Genomic DNA, 19,733 nt, shown 5'->3' with positions numbered 1-19,733 from the left:
TTATTAATCCAACATCCCATCTATGCCCAGGACCCTCTCAGACTATATTTCCAAGTGTTTGAAATGAAAACAACTGATTTTTATTAATATTTTGGATGATATTTATTCATTAATTATTATTTATTATTAATTTTCTTCTGTTCAACCTCTATAAACAAATAAATAAATGAATAAATAAATAAATAAATGAATGAATGAATAAATGAATTAAGTGAATGAATAAATAAATAAATGAGTTAAGTGTTTATTTGGTTAAAAGTGGCGAGGGTAACAATTCTAATAGGCCATTAATCATTGTGATTCAAATTTCTCAAATCCCAATGAATTTCCCAAGGGATACACTACATATAAGGATGCAAAGGTTGGTCAAAAGTTTCATGTGATAGCACCTGTAAACAAGTCATAAAGGATAACTTGAACAAATTCATGTTTGTTCAACTAACATGAATTCAGAACTTGTCTCTCCCTCATTTAGTGCAGGAGTTCTTAACCTGGGTCCACGAACTTTCTTTTAAAAATATTTAAGCAACCGTGTTTCAACATACTTGGTTTCATTTATAATCTTAGGTCTTTTACGCATTTAAGAAGCGATATGCTGAGAAGGGGTCCTTAGGTTTCACCAGACTGGCAAAGGGATCTATGACATAAAACAGGTTAAGAAGCCCTGGGCTAGAGGGCTTATCACCTCTTGCTTTCTGATCATGTCATATAGTATATATTAATGCAAATCTCAATGCCTACTTCAAAATAAGCATTAGATCCCCACATGGCAAACCTGCTGACAATAAAGGGGAATTCCAGGACTGTACATTTTTGGAAATTCCCCTCGACAGTTCTGTAGCTAGCCAGACAACGGCCAGTGCTCACCTCGGCATGAAACACCTTGACTGTCAATAACTTGTTTGCAGACACTGCAGACTTTGGCCTTCTTAAAGGATTTATTCTTAAAAGTGTGGGCACCCGAAGCAGATTCTTCTGACTGGAAAAAAAAAAAAGAAGACATTAGCTTTCTTTCATCATGTTCTTGATTTTTATCTACAAAAGACAAGTGGAGTCTTTAAATGTCCCAAACATGAATGATAACACACAGAAGAAAAATAAAGCATAGCCTAACCAAATATATGTCAATGAGGCCTAAAATACCCACAGGCACATGTCAAGTACCTTAGATTATAAGTTTTTAGATTTAATATTTATATTTGCACATGTGTTTAACTGGATTTGTACACTCTACAGCCCCAGGAGCATTTGATCACTGTGGAATAATAAGAATGGGAGTAATAATGATGAATTCCCCTGCATATCACCGACTAGGCTAGTAGTCAACTCTGATCGCCACACTGTAAAATAGAGTCCATGGAGGTTTTCCAAGGTTGACTTCTTTTTCTAATTTTTTAGTTAGGACATATCTGGTGAACATCATTACTTAGGCAAGAAGCATTTGGCCCCTCTTTTTTGTGTGTTCAAAATAGTTATCTCTCTTTGAACTCTTACAAACAACCTTTTGCTGTTCAATGTGTTTATTTGGTGTTTATTAAATTCAGAATAACAAAATATTGGCTTGAATCTCACACACACACACACACACACACACACACACACACACACACACCACAAACTTCTCTACATAGGGAAGGTTTTATAGAAATCTTACCAATAAGCAAATAAAAAATTGCCATTCTTTCATCATTTGCCACCGGATACAGCACTGACTGAAAACTTGTCTCCCCTCTATCATGCTTAGGCAGTCATCAAGATGACAACCATCAATTCAACCAAAGCTGCTAAAACAGTCTCTGTATATGGTATGTGTAGATCTACAACTATATACAAACACAAATATATCCAGTCTAAAGTAATAAAATGTACAAGTTAACAAGATCTTAAACGACTTTCCATCACTTAGAGGATTTATGGGCCAGTTAAACTGGCTGGTTAGACTGAGCATGGTGCCAATGAGAGCACAGTAAAAGATTCAGGCCCTCGGTCTCCCAAACAGAGAAAAATGTTCCTGTGACCCCAGGCTACATCCATAAAACCTGTAAGCTGCCTTTCAAATATATCAAATGGGAACTGACCACCTGCCGTCACTGGGGGGAAAATGAAAGTTGAGAGCCTGAGTCTCTATCGTTGTCTTCATAAAGAAAGACTGTCCAATGTTATAGACACTCAATAAATGCTTATTAAGTGTACATTATAACATACAGGATTTCCAAAAGCCATAAAATAGTTTTTCATTTAAGAGGGGGGAGGGAGACCCTTCATTGCCCCTCATAGGGCCCCAGATTATCCTCCATCTCTTCTGAAAAAAAAATTGGGAATTCCATCTATGTTCCCTGTAGCCACACATCCTCATCATGTATTCATTCTAAATTCTTTGCAATCAGGCTTCCTACTCAGAACTATAGCTGCCAAATCAGTAAACTTTTTCTCAGGCCTCATCCTTCTTGATCCCTATTGCTGACCATTCCCCTGTGCTCCTAGATGTTTTCCTCCTTCAGCTGTCATGACATTGCTGTCCTCTGATTTTCCATCCCCCCCACCCGACATCTGCCTGCTCCTGCTCAGTCTCCTACCATCATCATCAGCAGCAGCAGCATTTATATAGTGCTTTAAAGTGGACAGAGCTAGATATCAATGCAGTATCTTAACATGAGCCACTCACACCAGCCCCATGATAAAAGTGACATCCTTTACAGATGAGGAAATTAAAGTTCAGTAAGGTTTCAATGACTTGTCTAGTGTCATAAAGTAAGTATCCAGGACACACAGTTGAAATGCAGTCTTTCTAACTCGGAGTCTGTTAGCATATTCACAGTGCAATGCTTAGTCATCATCCCTGTGCCACCCCCAAAGTAAAGATGTAACACAAGGACACCTCCTCTCTCATATAAATAAACCACTATTTATTCTCCCTCTACACAGATCTCAAAAGCTCCCATGGGTTCAACTATTATCTCTAGGAAAATGGCTCTTGAATCTGTATCTCACCATCTCACCAGATATCCAGTTATCTATCATAAACTACTTGTTGTATTATCTCTCCTCCCAGATGTAGCCTGGGTACCTTAATATATCCAAAACAGAATTCTTTATTATCTCTCCTAAACCCACCCATCCTCCAAGTTTCTCACCCTTGAGTTCCTTGATTCTCTCTCTCCCTCTGCATGGGAATAATTCAGTTTGACTAGAGAAGAGAATGTATTTGAGGGAATAACACGAGATAAGGATAGAAACCAGATTCAATCCAACGGGGGGGGGGGGGGGGGAGAGAAACACCTGTTACCAACAAAGTCCAATCAGTTGCCAAATTTTATCAATTCTACTTCCCTAGCGTAACTCACTCATATTCCCTTCCCCACTTAAACAGCCACAGGTTGACATGATGATCAAATTAGATATTCATAAAGTGCATAACACAGTCCCTGGCATATAGTAGGCACTGAATAAATGCTTGTTTCTTTCCTTTCCTACAGTTTGTTTACCAGGCCCACAACTATTAATTTTATTCATGCATGCATTCATCCATTTAATACCTTTCACCTGACAGCCTCCTCATTAGACTCCCTGTCTCTGGTCTTTATACTCTAATCTGTCCTTTACACAGGTGCCAAAATAATCTTCCTAAGGCACAGAACAGACCACGTTACTCCCCTGCTCAAAAACATCCAATGGTTTCCCATTGCCAAAAGGAAAAGATACAAATTCCTCAAAATCTTCTATCATCTGGCTCTTGACTTCTTTTCTAGCTTTATTTCATATTACTAGAAATTGCAAACTTGAATTCTATTTACCCCATAAACTAAGACTGTTAGCTATTATCCTCATACTCTATCTCCAGCCTCCAGCCTAGAATTCATTACCTCCTCAGTTTTCTCTCTCAGAATGCCCACCTTCCTTCAAGGCTCAATTCAGTCACCACCATGGGATGTCTCCTCTGATCTTGCTAGCTACTGGCATTCACACCCTCATTTCTCCATAAATAGATGGTTGTACACATGGCACTCCACCCTCCAGGGAGAATGGAAGCTCTTTGATGGCAGGAGTTATTTCTGTTGTCATTGTATCCCTACAGCCTGTGTTTTACACAGAATACGAACTTAATAAAAGTTTAACTGAATTGTTGAATTAAGAAATAAGTCACTTATTGTGAACCAAGTATATCTATTGTTTACCTGTGCCGCATGATTAAATAAGGTCAGGAAAATATCTAACTTGCCTCGCAGAAGGGATGAAAATGATAAACTTGCTGAAAATGGAAATTCAGATTCAGGAAATTCATATACTTCAATATATCAAGGGGACAAAATACACGAGCACTCTGTCAAAAATCACACTTGAAGTGAACCCAGTGGCCTATTTTGAAGGCGCATTGTGAACACTAGATCAGGGCAAAGAGGCCCAACTGGAACCCCTATCTTCTCCAAGCTAAAGCAGAGACAACACTGAGCTCCTATTACCCTGAAAACACTTTAGTCATGCAAACATATATCCTCTGAGTTTCAGCACTTAGCTTACACGAACACACCAATAAAACTATAAATAAAATAAAAGCTTTTATTAAAGGAACTGGTAAAATGTGGATCTATTAATGGAAATGTTAAAATGGCCCCAAACTACCCTCCTAATGATTTTTTCTGACAATATGCCATAACAAACAGCCCCAGTCCAATCAGTCTCCTCTCTCCCCACCAACTCCCCCCAGAAGTTTTCGCACCTACCTTCTAATCTGCCTATCAAAATCCTAATCATGGTTCACGGTCAAACTCACACCCTACTCCAGCCCCCCTTTACTGGTCTCCTTCTTATGAACTCCTAAAGCACTCCTTTATTGTCTATACCACTCATTTGCTACCTGGTTACAAACCAAATGGACTCCTATTATTCCTATAGTACCTAGTCCAGTGGATTATTCTGATAAGCAAATGAATGACAAATATTCTGTTAACCCTATGCTGTATTGGATAGAAAGCTGGTCTGGAGGCCAGAGGTCATTATTCAAGTGTCATGCCAGACACATCCAAGCTCCATAACCACTCAATGCCCCCAAGGGAATTCTAATGCTATACACTGCACAGTACTTGCTGATCTGTATTGGCAGAGAAAGTTTCTTTGCTGGCAGGTCTCTCCACTAATGAAACAAAACAACAAAAAACAAAAACAAACAATAACAACAACAACAATAAAAATCCCCATATAAATGTCAACAATTGCTATTCAAATAATTATTTATTCCAGTCCTGAGAATAATTTGCTAGGCAGCTAGGTAGCCAGCACATAAACTACTGGACTTGGAGTCTCATTTCAAAGCAGTCTCAGACGTTTATTAGCTATGTGACCCTGGACAAGATATTTCACTTGTTTGCCTCAGTTTCCTTAACTGTAAAATGAAGGTAATAATTGCACCTGCCTCCTAGGGTTGAAATAAGGATCAAATTAGATATTTGTAGAGTGCATAGCACAGTGCCTAGCATATAGTAAGCACTTCATAAATGCTTGTTTCTTTCCTTTCCTACGGTTTGCTTGCCTGGTCCACAGCTACCTATTAATTTTATTCATGCATACATTCCTTCATTCATCCACTCAACACTTTGTATATGCTTACCATGCATAGAGAACTTCACTAGACTCTGGTAGAAGGCCCAGTTTTGAAGCTACCACTGTTACCATGATTAGAACTCTGAGGAATCCATTTGAAATAGTTTATTAACATCTGCTCAGATTTCATCTACACATAACATCTCTATTATGAAAGGAGAAGGGGGCAGGATCAGGCGCCTTTTGTTTTCACCTGGTACAACTCTTTCATTTCTCCAGAAGAGGTGGGGCCAATGTGCACACAGAAGGAGGTGACAGTAATACTGAAGCATTTAGAGGGCTCAGTTCAGGAATCTAAATTGCATTTAATTGTTAGGAGCAAAAGTTGGAAGAGTGGAGTGCAGAGCTATTGGTTATAGAAGGATTGCCTGAGGGATACCCAGTAATTAGTGCTGGTCCTGATTGCCCACACTGTGAGATCTCTTTTCAGAGAGAAAAATCTCTCATAAAGGAGGCACTGAAATACTCAGTGTGAGCCCTAAAGAGCATATCATCTACTCTGCAGAAACACAGAGACACCTCTCTTCTCAAACTCAATTCATTCAAGCTCACAACTTCATACCACCACTAGTAAGACATCGGGCTATGTGCCTCTTTCAAATGCTTCAGGTACATCATTTTGTTTCAGTCCAAAAAGCCCAATCAGATCTAAAATGCTGTGTTTTCCTTTTTAAAATTTCCTGAGGCCAGTATTTAATGATTTCCAACCTCACCTACAACTTCTCATTTTTAAAAATAGCAGCATTCAGTTCCTTCACTTGAGATTCTGAAGTCGTTAAATGGGTTTGGACCAAGTCTTTAATTCTCCTGCCGTAGGAAACTCTCAGTTAGAAATCTCCCTCAACCAATGCATATCTACAATTGTCTTGTAATACAGTCTTGGAGAATTGGAGCACTGAAATCTTAAGTCAGTCAGTCACCAACTGTTTATTAAGCCCCTGCTATGTGCCAGGCATGGGGGCACAAAGACTTGGACACAACCGAAACGGCTGAACAACAACAAATGTGCCAGGCACTGTGCTAAGCTGGGGGAAACAAAGAAAGGAAAAAAATCTTAGCCATTAAATCAATATGCCCAAATAAAATGCCTAATAATTCTAGTAATTCATATTATTTCTTAAGGCTGCTTTGTTATTCCTTAGGAAAAAACATACAGATATATTCACTCACCAGTTAGCTCTTTTTTAGGTTTCCATCACAGATTTCTCATTTGTCATTTACAGGAAAGTAATTTTAAAAGTCCCCTTCAGATTTTTAAAAAGAGGAAATTAAAAAGACTTTATTAAGAACTCTCTCTGATCACAATGAGCAGGCATGATTCCAGAAAAGCAATGATAAAGCATGCTACCAATCTCCAAACAGAGAGATCGAGAACTAAACATGCAGAAACTCATTTTTTGGACCTGGACAATATAGAAATTATTTTACTTGACTATGTATATATGTTACAAGGGTTTTATTTTTCTTTTTATTCCCTGCCCCCTTTAGGGTAGAAGGTGGGAGAGAGAAAAAATAAATGCTTGTTAATTGGAAAAATAAAAGTTAATTTTAAAAGGAGGCAGTTAGATAAGAAACAGGATTGAGTTGACTGGTCCAGATGTGGCCATAATGAGGTCCCCCTTACCTTCTCACAGCCTCACAGAATTCCCCATAAGCACAATTAACAACTAAACTTAATAAGACTCCTACCACAAAGCCAACACGATTGGATTGCCTCCATCTGCCTTCGGACCAGTCTGTTAATGGGCCCCTTCTCCCTCTCCCCTACATCGTGGGTCTCCCTTTCCTCCCTGGCTTGCCCTGCCATGCCAAACTCACCCACTGGTGCAGCGGCGGCTGCTGCTGCTGCTGCTGCTGCTGCTGCTTCCTGGGATTCTGCCTGAGCATTCTTCTGCTCTCCACAGTTAAAGTAAACAGCTTCATAGCCCTTGTCCCTGGGACTGCTTTGCTTTTAAAGATGGCTTGTTTTTAAAAGCGAGAGACCCAAGTCAGCAGCTTCTTAAGCCGCTGCCCTTTCAAAGACAGCTGACACACAGTGGGGCAGCCCCAGCAGCGGCTGCCCCTCAGGTGGGAGAGGCAAAAGACCTTTGATGATTATGGCTCCAAAAGCACAGGCGCCCTTTCAAGATTTTTTTTTTATGGGCAAAGGAAATGCCCTACTTTGACCCCTTCACATAAGAAGCCCCAAAGAAAAGTTCAATTAAGTGATGACTGAAAGGGCTCTTTATGGTGAAATGGGGCCCCCAGTTGCAGACCCATTACTGAGCCAACATACATATATATATATATATATATATATATATATATATATATATATATATATATATATATATATATCCATTTCTCCAGGAGCTCGTCAAAATCAGTCAAATGGATGCAATAAAATCCAGGCAAAGCAACAATATCACTGAATGTCATTGCTCCATCTGATACAAATTACTCTGATTTCTTTCCCCAGTATACTACAGCCCTGAAGAAGGGCCAGGGGCTTCTTTGGGCCACCTAACTGCAGGATGCCACAGTAACAGCAGATGTGAAATAAAAAATGCCTTCAAGCAGGAAAGGGGGGAAGGGAAGGTAAATTTTCCATCTGACTGAAATTACCAATTGGGTTGGCACATGAGGCTGTATTACTAGGATTTCAATCCACTTCAGGAATGCTGACCACAGGGAAATCAATTTTTTTTTTTAAAAAATCAGAACACTGTGGTTTCTTCAGGTTTCAGTTATCAAAAAAAAAAAACCCTCCAACTATTTAATTTTGTCCAGCAAACACTGCCCAAGTAATGGGTCATTATCGAGTAGTAATCTAAACAGCTTTCATACTTGCCATTTGATAATGGTGTTTTGGAAAGCACTAAGAAGATTATGCAGGAATGCTTATTCATATTTTTCTTCCTTTACTAACTCAAACAAGCAAATCAGGTATATTTTGAAATCATAGCATAAAAAGGTGATTATTTTCAACAGAGAGCAATGTTACATAGATGCTAGGGAAAGTGTCCCAAACAAGGCAGGCAATTAATGGTCCCCTGTATTGGGAGCTGGTCAGACCACATCTGAGTATCATGTTCGGTTCTGGGGCACCACATTTGAGGAAGCACATTGACAAACTGGAGCACATCCAGGCCCGCAACCTGGCTGGTGAAACACAGAATGGTCTAGAAGGTCTAGAAATTGTTATCCTGGCATTCAATCTGCTCGATACTTAGGTTTGTCCATTTTGACCTTGGACCATGCCCCAGCTCCAATTAACTGAGTCATTATAATTTAGAATGCTTTCTTATGGAAGAAAAGGAGTTGGGGTAGGAGGTAAGAACCAGAAAATGTTAGTGCAGTGTGGCTTAGGTTAAAAATATGACATTATTTAGAGCTTACATAATCAACCCTAAATTAGCAGTCCTATCAACGCTGCACCTCCCTTAGCATATCTGCATATCTTTTTAACCTCTATTCTCATGCCAAAGCTCATTAAAATAAGTCTGAAAAATTGCAGAGGGTCATTTGGGAAAAAATAAGTGCCATTTTGTTTCAAGATGGCAAACATCCATACATCGAACTGAAGGTGAATTTACATTTATACAAACTGTATGTAATGGAGAATTGGGGGGGGGTGACAACATTCCTTTTCTTGTTCTTTTTCATATATGCCAATGTTCTTATTTGTTGATGTTTTATCAAGATCAAAATAATAAAAATCAAAAATTTCAATTAATAGCATTTACTAAGGTACCGAATTTGATCAAAAAATTAAGTCCAAGTTATCATAGAACAAACCACATAACTAACTTTAATCTCACTGAAAAAAGGGAGGAAAGGAAGCAGAAGGTAATAATGTCACTCCTTATTATAACCTATTCAACAATGAACATAAATATTCTACAGAGAAATAAAAGATGTAGCAATTTCACATGAAACTTCATTCAAGGTTTACAGCCAACAGCCACAGAACAGAGCAAGAAGTTCCAAAACAACAGTTTGGTTATGAGGTCCGGCTCTGCCATTCATCTTAACTTTGTGACCTTGTGAAAGTCATTTAATATCTCTGAAGTTGTCCATATTGGTAAAATACAGAAAATAATACCTGCCATACTTACTTGTAAGAATCAAACGAAATAATATACAAGAAAGTGCTTTGTAAGCTTAGAGATATTAAATGAATGTGAGGCATTATTGTGATCACCTTCCCAGTCCATATTAAATTAACCTTTCTGAAAGCTCAACTAATGCCCAGGGAGTAAACTAATTTATTTACAGGTACTGGCTCTATACCAACATTGGATTCAGTTTGGGGAACCCAGGGATCATACAGTGTTATCTGTGGTGAGTAAAGTCTATAGATTAGAGTACGGAGAGTTCTGTGAAATCTTTGAGCCAACGAGATGGATCCTTATAAAATAAGGAGGTTGTATTAGTTTTCTCAAATTGCTTCCAGCTCTACAGACCTATGCATCCATGAGAGTGAAAAGCTGTAGTAGTATAATAAGCAGGATAAAATTTGATCAAGACAAGGGGGAATTCCCGCCATATCACAACCTAAACTGTTTGGATTAATTTAAATATACAATGATGAATTCAATTGAATACACATTATTTTAGTTAATGTGTTTTGAGTGTCTACAACACACACCCAGAACACTGTGTCTTGGAATGCTATCAACAGGAGACTGTAACACATAGCCAAAGAAATATTATTTTCTTGTTAAAACTCCTGGAAATATTTTTCATATTCATTCAGACATCTATTAAGTATCTATTCTGAACTATGCTAAATGATACAAAATACAAAGATTAATCCCCTCAAAGAGCTGACAAGTAGAGAAGTAGAAATAGAAGTAGAAGAAGAATACACTTAGAAGTATGCTCAAGAGGAACATTCAACTGAACTTGGATAGAGTTAGACCTAAAATTAGAATTCTGTCCCTCACATTTACTACCGACGTGGTGGTTCAGGGGAAGTTAAGTGGTGTAGTGACAGAGCGCCAAGCCTGGAGTCAGGAAGACTCATCTTCTTGGGTTCAAATCTGGCCTTAGACACTTACTACTTGTTTGTTCCTGGGCAATTCACTTAACCCTGTTTATCTCGGTTTCCTCATTTGTAAAAAATGAGCTGGAGAAGGAAATGGCAAACCTCTCCAGTACCTTTGCCAAGACACCCCAAAATGGGGTCACAAAGAGTCCAACATGACTGAAACAACTGAAGAATGACCATAGACAAGTCATTTAACCTTTCTGAGTCTCAGTTTCCTCATCAGAAAAAAAAAAGGCAACAATAATAACTATAAGGGTTATTTCCCAGGGTTGTTGGGATCAAATAATAGCTCATGCAAAGTTTACCAACCTCAAGGCACATCTCAATTATTATTATTATTAAAAATAAAAGTACAAAGGAAAGGAGTGAACAAAAAGGCTGTGAAAACTTCAAGGAAGAAACAAAATTGGGGAAGTCTTCATGAAGGATGTGGCATGGCCGGTAGATCTTGAAGTATGAGAAAGATTCTGTCACATGAAAATAGTCAGCATATACTATCACTTCACCTGTTGAATGCTTTTCTGTGTATTTAAATCACATAGCAAACAAGAAAAGTTTCAGTTTCATGTCGAAGAAAGCCAAATCCTAGTAAATAGAGTGATACTGATTTTGCTTCAAGAACGGCTTAATCAATTAATTGAGACTAAAGGATTTTTGCAGTTTTGTTCTATGAAGAGTTTCCATGTGATACAGTGAACTTTAACAAATGACTTCAAAATATTCTCCACACAGTAACTGAATTTTCTAGAGTTCAAAGCATTACAGAACTGGAGGACTATTTTGCAACAGATAGAAAGGAAAGAAAAAGGCAAAGACAAATGGGTATTTTTAGGAATGAAGAACAGTAGTGTACTCTACTGTTTATTCTTGGGATCAGTTCCATTTTTTGTAACTTTCCATAAATGATTTGAAATTCAAATACAAACTAACTTAGGTCTCTGAATCCACTCACGACACCAAGATCTTCCAAGTTGTGAAAGATCAACTTAACAAAGACAAAGTAAAATACAGAATAGTGTCAGATGAGCTTCAATATGGGGAAAGATAATCTAAACTATACTTATATGATTATGGGTGCTAAGCAAAAAGTAACAGCCTAGGAAATGAATCTCTAAGTTATTATAAAATGAACCTAAATGAATCAAATTATTCATTGCTACAGCTAAAAAGATCAGGAAAATGCTTTGTTTCATTTGTAAGAGCAATTAACAGTTGAGGATGATCTTGGGCCTTCCAGACTATAAGTTATATCTGCAGTTCTGATCTCCAACACTTCAAAGGGATATATTCACCTAATTAACATAACTTTCCTTTTCACTCTAATCTAGTCATGCCATATTTTCCTTCTCAGATAAGGAGAATTGTATTCCCCTACATTTCTTCAAATAACCGCCATTCTTATGGGCAAACACATCTAGTTATCATCAATATACTTAGGGTACCTGTCTTGTCTTTAATTCACTTTCTGGATGGTGTCCAAGGGCATGCTCTCTATAAAGAGGATAAAGGAAATAGTAGATAAAGTAGAAAGAACACTGGACTTGAACTCTGCTACTTAACTAGGTGGGCAATTAGGTGGTACAGTGGATAGAACACTGGGCCTGGAGTCAGAAAGACCTAAATTCAAATCTAGCCTCAGACACATACTAGCTATGTGACCCTAGGCAAGTCACTTAACCCTGTTTGCCTCAGTTTCCTTATCTATAAAATGAGCTGGAGAAAGAAATGACAAACCACTCCAGTATCTTTGCCAAGAAAACTCCAAAAGGGGTCACACAGAGTCACACATGACTGAAAACAACTAAACAACGACAAACTCCCTAGGTTTGTGACAGCGGGCAAGTCACTTAACCTATCTGGGCCTCAGTTTCCTCCACTATTCTTTGGATCTCTAATACAGCTCCTATACTTTGAGATCTGTCTAAAAACTAAATAAAACAAATTTTGCAAATTTTAGCATGCTACTTAAATGGTAGATTATAATAACTGTATGTGAGTAGAACAACTACTGTAGTTTACAGTCTTTAAAGAAATGGCATGAATATAGAGAATTATAATACAGAATATTACTTAATAAGCTAGAGATCCACCAATTAAATGCTATGTTACATCTACAGATGAAGATCTTTATTCAAAAGGATGATCAGAGAAGATCTGAAGAGTTATTGTTTGAGTCTGGCTCCAAAATATAGACAGAAATTCAACAGAAAAAGAGGAAGACGGATAACATTCCAGGCCCTGGGAAAGGCACGAGCAAAGCACGGACAAAGTGCATATAGGGAAATAATGAGGTAAAGCTGGAAATGAGGAATGATACCAGACTGTGAAGGGCCTTGAATACTAAGCAAAAAAATGTGAGCTATATTTGGTAAGAAACAGGGAGCTGCTGAAATGTTTTAATAAAGTGATGAGATCAGATCTATGCATAGGAAAGACTACCCTGGCTGCTAGGAGAGGTGGATCTGAGAAGGGGAAAAAAAAAAAAAGGCAGGAAGCCCTGAAAAGTGGCCAATGCTACCACCTTGGGAGATGGTAACTCTAGTTTCTCTTCTGCAACAAACTTCTAAAGGATTTAGGTTTGTCATGAGGTTTTTGGGATATAAGCACCATACTGCCTCTCAAGAGCAAAGATTTATGATCCATTTCAATGGGCTTATATCTATCTCTTGGCTGGATTTTTACCTATCCACCTTCATTTCTTGAGTTATTCTTTATAAAGGCTTAAGTTTGCTAACTACCTTAATGAATTACAATAAAGGCCACATATGATTAAATATCAGTTCTAAGGAAAGACAGCTAATATTGACTTCCTGGGCACTCTGTTCTATGATTCTTTGAAATACAAGATAGGTAATGACTGGTTACGAATGAGTACAGCAGGGAAAGACCAGAATTTGAGAAATAGTGATATGCCCATGAAATAATATGAAGTGCTGTGACTTTAAAAAATACACATGGCATGGTAGAAACACTTCCTTCTAATATACTGAGCATAGATCAATTTATTCATACTTCTACATCTAGTTCTAGGTTACACAAACAAAAAGTGCCTTAAAGATGCCTATAAGAGCTGAAAAAATGAAGAAAAAGGTTTGGGAAAACAAGCTGTAACAAAAAGTTCAAAAGAAATGAGATCATTTACCCTTGGGAAGAGAATGAACAGGGCTCAACTATCTAATGAAATATCGTATCATAATACTATGAAGGATTTCCATTAGATGTTGGGACACACTTATTGAGGACAAGAAGCTCCTTTGTATTGGATTTTTTTAAAGTTATGAAACATGCTATTCATAATCACAGCTGGGCTTGACCAAAAAATACAGTTTCTGGTGCCAAGTTCATTAATTTAAATAGTATTAATTGTGCACCTGTGGAATGTGTGTACACAACATAAGTCCTTAGAAAGACGAATATGTGTAAAAATGATGAGGACTTACCACGCAGGCATTGGAAGTCTATTTAAAAGCAAATAAAACTAGAGGGTCAGTGAAACTGTTTTTCCATTGGCCGACTTCAAAAATTCATTGTCGTTCTGTTCTTTTCAACTTCCACCCCCCAACTATCTACTATGTCATTTGCATTATCTATACCTTGCAAAATGAAATTTCTACCTAAGAAGTATGTCCTTCGTACACATCCTCTTCCTCAGGAAGCACTATCATAGAGGGGGAAATTTCTTAAGAGCAGAGATTGATAAACATGGAAATCAGTCACCGAGAAAGGCTGAAGAAATCTCACATGGTTGCTTAGAATGAAATGGATTTCCTATTTGTCTGGGATGTATGAAATGTCATCCTCCTAAAATATGAAAAGATAAACTTTCCCTGGGTTCCTTCCAGTCTTACAATTCTTCTTGTTCTTCTCAGAGTAGCCTTACAAGGCTCCTACAAATGGCCACACTCACAGAATCCTACTTGTAACTCTACATAACTCAAAACAAATCACAGACATAAGTCACACTCAATTTTTTTTTTAGTAAACTGAGGCTGTTAACCAAAAGATTTGATGGAAACCAAGAAAAAAAGTAGTCATCTGCCAAACACACATATTTTATGTTATTCTACATTCAATATTCAATATTATTAGAATGCTTACTTGGAAATCTTGGAAGCCCAAGGATCTGTAGAGATGAATGTATATTATAGGCCAAAGAGAACCAGCTGCACCTCATACTCTAAACTCACAGAATCACGAATCCCAGGGGTTAGAAAAGAACTCAGAGACTTCAGATAAAGGATGATAAACCATACTTTATCGCAAATCACATCTACAATCATGGCTATAACTAGGAATCCTTGGGGCTGAGGGAAATTCATTGGAGGCAGCTATGTGGCACAGTGGATGGAGCACTGGTTCAGGATTCTGGGAGATGTGAGTTCAAATCCAGCCTCAAGAACTTTACTAGCTATGTGACCCTCAGTAAATCACTTAACCTCACTGTGTCTCAGTTTCCTCATGTGTAAAATAGGGATGTCTACCTTCTGGGGATGTTGTGAGGATAAAATGAGATCATATTTGTAAAATGTTTTACAAACTGTAGCTATATAAATGCAACTGCTGTTAATGATGGTGACTGTGATGATGACGATGATGAAATGCAGCTGAAGTGGTACGGAAGATGTTTCAGACACAATTCTAACAGAAAAGGGGGCAGACACTTCCCCTTAGAGAGTCTGTCTTTTCTCTTATAGGGAGTGGGGGTGGGGGGAAAGAGTGAGGGAAAGGAGGATCACAGGAGAGATCCATGCCTAGTCCTCTTGACCCTCAACTAGCAGACTGCAAGGCAAGGAGCAGCCCAGCACCACAGGGAAAAAAGCAACCCTTCCCATGTCACTGCCTTGGTGCAAAACCCACCACCATGCTAATTTCAGCTTCGTCTACAATACAGAGAGGAAGCAAATGTTCCTTTTTTTCTAGAAAATATCTAATGAGAGGAAACCTACTACTTTCTAAAACAGGCCATTCCAATTTGAGGTAGCATTAATTTTTGGGAATGGCATGATCTCAACCTTCTTCACTGGCTTGGTTTGCCTTTGTTTTACTTATATTTCATGTATTTGAATGTATTCTTCTGAGGTATTTTACCGCTGAATTTTTTTGGTTTGGGTTTTGTTTTGAGGTAGGTTTTTTTTTTGTTTGTTTGTGTTGCATTTTGTCTCCAGGAAATCTCTGGGTCTCTACTATGATAGCCTTCTCCCTATATTTAGCTACTCTCTCTAGCTACTAGCTTCGTGCACATGCACAGAACTGTTCCCTTTACCCCTTTCTTTTCAGTTTAATGACCTTTTGATTACATTTGCAAGACTTTTGTCAAATACATTCTGGCCAGCTCCTGTTAGGTACACTCCCTCCCTAGTCATCAACACATCATTCCCATGTTTTGAGTCACTATTCAAACATTCAAATCCTCCATCACCTTAATGAGCTGTTCGCTTCCCAAATCTTCATCCAGCAGCAGTGATTATAACACCATCTGTGGCTTTAAATCTCACTCAATTTGTTGTTCAATCCTTCATAATCTTAATTCCCAGTGTGACCCCAAACCTGGATTACAATGGTTTATGTTTTTTTCTTCCTACTAATCTGTAAAGCTCCCCCAAATCTTAGAACTAATTTCCAGATTAATTTCATCATCCAAACAATCCAAGTACATCTTTCTGAACCAAGTGACCTATAGTAAAAACATTTTCAGGTAATATTCATCATTTTTCAAGATTATCCTTCCCTGGGTTAATTTAGACAAAGAAACTAGCACCAACCCTATAAGATTAAATTATTTGAAGGCTGAAAGAATCAATCTTGTGATTTCATGGATGTAGGGAATACCCATTTGAGCAAAGTCCATCTACTAAAAGCAATCAACACCTTCTCTGAACTTATAATCTTGGACAGCTGTGTAGAGCACCTAGCGTTTAAGTGCTTTGCCCAAAATGACACAGCCACTATCTGTCACAGGCAGGACTTAAATTCAGATCTTCTTTGCCAACTTTCTATCCACTAGGAGAAACCGAAGAGGATGAAAACTTCCATCAAATAGTGTCTTACTTAAAAAGCAATGAATTCAGTGGGAAAAATTCCAGATTGTAGAGTCCATCCTTTCGGAATGGAAAAATAAAAATAAGATTTCAAAGAAATTTAGAAAATGTTTCCCCAGTTCGTATTTTCAGAAATTACATTATTCTGAGCCATGGAAAGAACTGAGCCTAAAACTTTTTGACAAGTCCTGATCAAAGAAGGACCTAAATGATCCTAAATCTAAAAAACCTAAAACTTAAAAGGTTTTTCTAAAGGAAAATATAAGTAACCTACTCATTCTTTCCCAGAGGAAAAAAAATAAGCAGAAAATTACATGCCTGTATCTGGGCTAACTACATGAAGACATTTCTAATTAGTGTGATCAATCTCAGAAGAATGATGACTTCAATCTGAATAGCTAATACAACTTCTATCTTCAGGGTCTTTGAAATCAGAAAAGCAAGGGCGAAAAAGTATTCTGTGATTCCATTTTGATTGCGCCTTTCTTTGGTTATAATGCCAAATGCAAGGAGATATACAATTTCTATGGTGATCATCACCAACAGCTAAAGGCCATTATCACTAATTTTTTTAAATCACTATGGTAAATACTGATCTTACCATAATATTGCACTCTCCCAACTTTATCCATTCACATGGAGTATTCTCCACACCAGAACTCATAGCCAATATATGTCCACTTGCTAAAACTGATCTCTTCCTACAAAGTCCAAATCAGATATGATGTTGAAAAAGTTTTCCTAGATTGCTTCCTCTCTAATCATCCTCTTATTGCAAATAGCCTTCCCATACTGAATTTTCCTACAGTATTTTATCTGGCTCTTACCATCACCACATTATACCTTATTTCATGTTTACTTGAATACATATCATATATTCCCCCCCTCCTCCATAAAATGCAAACTGCTTAAAGGTAGGGGGATTTTTTTAACCTTCGTATCCACAACACCAAGCAGTGCCTTGCCTGTTTACAATAGCTGATTAATAAATGTTTAACAGAATATAACACCAATATACAGATGAATCTCTCTTTGTAGTGAATAGCAATGTACTTAACACTTATGAGTAACTTTTTAAATAGAGAGCATCAGATCCTATATACAATATAACTAAAAGGTGTTACATTAATAAACCAGAGCTCATCCTTGCACAAGAGTGTCATCACCTTTCATGCAGCCCTCTTTGAAGGATATACCATTTCCCCAAAGATATGTCTTTTCTCAAAACAACTGTAGGAATTGTCCTTTGTAACCACAACACATTTCTTCTAATTACATTCAACGCTGACCAACTTTTGTCCTTAGAAAGTGGCTGTGATTTTTTGAAGCCATATTCATGGAATAGAGTAGGTGATGAGGCTATGCCCATATCATACGGTTTTTGTCAAAACTAATTTATGACTACAGAGTTTTGAAACATGTCTCACAACCTAGACCATAGCATCAATTTATTTTGTTGAAGTTGGGACAGGGCTGAGAATTGATCTAATTCTACAGCAATGCCATTGTTTTGAGGCTAATCCCATAACAGAGTTCCAAAGCCCTTTTAAGTAAAGGCAAGAGCATCAGAATAAATGTGATGCAAGGCTCTGTCAAGGGATCCCTGGAAGGATGGAGAAGTCAATGTTTAATGAATCTTGGATGAAATAAAATCAGCATGTGTCCATTTTCATGTATTTGTTTAAAAGAAACACTTTGCAGTTACAGGGTCTAACACCCTTGAAAACAAGGAAGTTTCATAAACAACTGTACATTTGCCTTCCTAACTCTGTCCCTCCCCCTTTCCTATCACTGGATTCACTCATTCTGTAGTTTGAAAAGAAAATCAAAGCAAATGCCCCCCCAATCCGACCAAAGAAATATATTTGTTTCTTTCTACTTCAAAGCAGCAAATATGTAAAGAAAGCACTTCAAACTCACCAAGGCAAAGTGTTCAAATAAAGTAGGAGCCAGTAGCTACTTTCCACTAGCCAGGGTGGCAGCAAAAGGTAAAATGCATCCTTTCCTCTATATATGCTAACTGGCCACATTTTATTCCCTCACTCTAACACTATGTCTTACTTTCTGTCACCCTTCTATCTCTTGAAGTTTGAGAGGAGGGGGTGTTATTAAACCAACATTCAGAGAGACCAGAGCAATAAACACAGAGCAATAAATGCAGGTATAACCTATATAATAAGTGCACTAAGACTTTTGAGACACTCTATACTGACGATATAACAACGTTCTGGATCTCCCTCCACCTTGAAGAGTCAGATCCTCTTCAAAAGCAACCTTCCAAGATGCCTTTCCATTGAGAGAAAGGGAAGGAAAGTGCCTAGCTTGTGCCAGGATTCTCAATTCTTTTTTTTTTCAATTTGACAAAGATTTATTAAGCATCAACTATGCGAGAAGCCTATATTGATCCTGGGGGACATATAAAGTTTAGATAATATACAGTCTAGCTCTATAGCTAGAATCCTATACACACTAACTCCATGTCCTCTGTTTTCTACTGGGACACTGTCACTCTATCAGAGGCATCTCACTCTACCCAATTCCATACTATTAGAGTCCTTGGGACCCCTAACCCTCCATTCTCTCGCCTTAATCCATTTACATTACATGTAGACTAACCTATACCTGTTATGGTTCTAATCCTAACTTTAAACCAAATGTGGAAGTGAGACAAAAGCATGGGTAGCTATAAGACATAAAGTTATGATACCTGCATTAGAAAGGTGCAAACAAAGTGGCATGGAAGGTCCATGGGAGAAGGTGGATTATTGCTTAGCGGGTAAAAGGAAGCACCTGAACTAATGAGTTCACTGGCGCATAGCAGTACTAACATAGGAAAGTTTAAGGACATCTCAGCAATGACTATGGGAATTGTGGCATTTTATCTTTCACCCGCCACAGAGGGAGATAGCCAAGTACTATCCTGGAAGATGAGACAGAGTGGTCCTGTCACTCACTACCAATGTGACCTTGGGCAAATCACTTAGTGACTCTGAACTTCAGTTTCCTCACTTGTAAAATAAAAAGGTCCTACTAAATGAGGGTTTGTATTTTTTTAATGTCGTTCA

General features: G+C 37.9%; 1 protein-coding gene across 1 annotated transcript in view; it reads right to left on the bottom strand.

The window, feature by feature from the left end:
* The window catches only part of TNS3 (tensin 3), a 425,395-nt gene that overhangs the window by 328,099 nt on the left and 77,563 nt on the right, over positions 1-19,733 (bottom strand). The window contains 1 exon segment of the mRNA XM_020977772.2: positions 868-979. Within this exon segment, the coding sequence (XP_020833431.1) occupies positions 868-979 (112 nt within the window).

The sequence above is a fragment of the Phascolarctos cinereus genome, unplaced genomic scaffold (genome assembly GCF_003287225.1).
Source record: "Phascolarctos cinereus isolate Bilbo 61053 unplaced genomic scaffold, phaCin_HiC Scaffold_4;HRSCAF=312, whole genome shotgun sequence".
Taxonomy (NCBI): domain Eukaryota; kingdom Metazoa; phylum Chordata; class Mammalia; order Diprotodontia; family Phascolarctidae; genus Phascolarctos; species Phascolarctos cinereus.
This window is presented reverse-complemented; position numbering and strand designations above follow the sequence as displayed.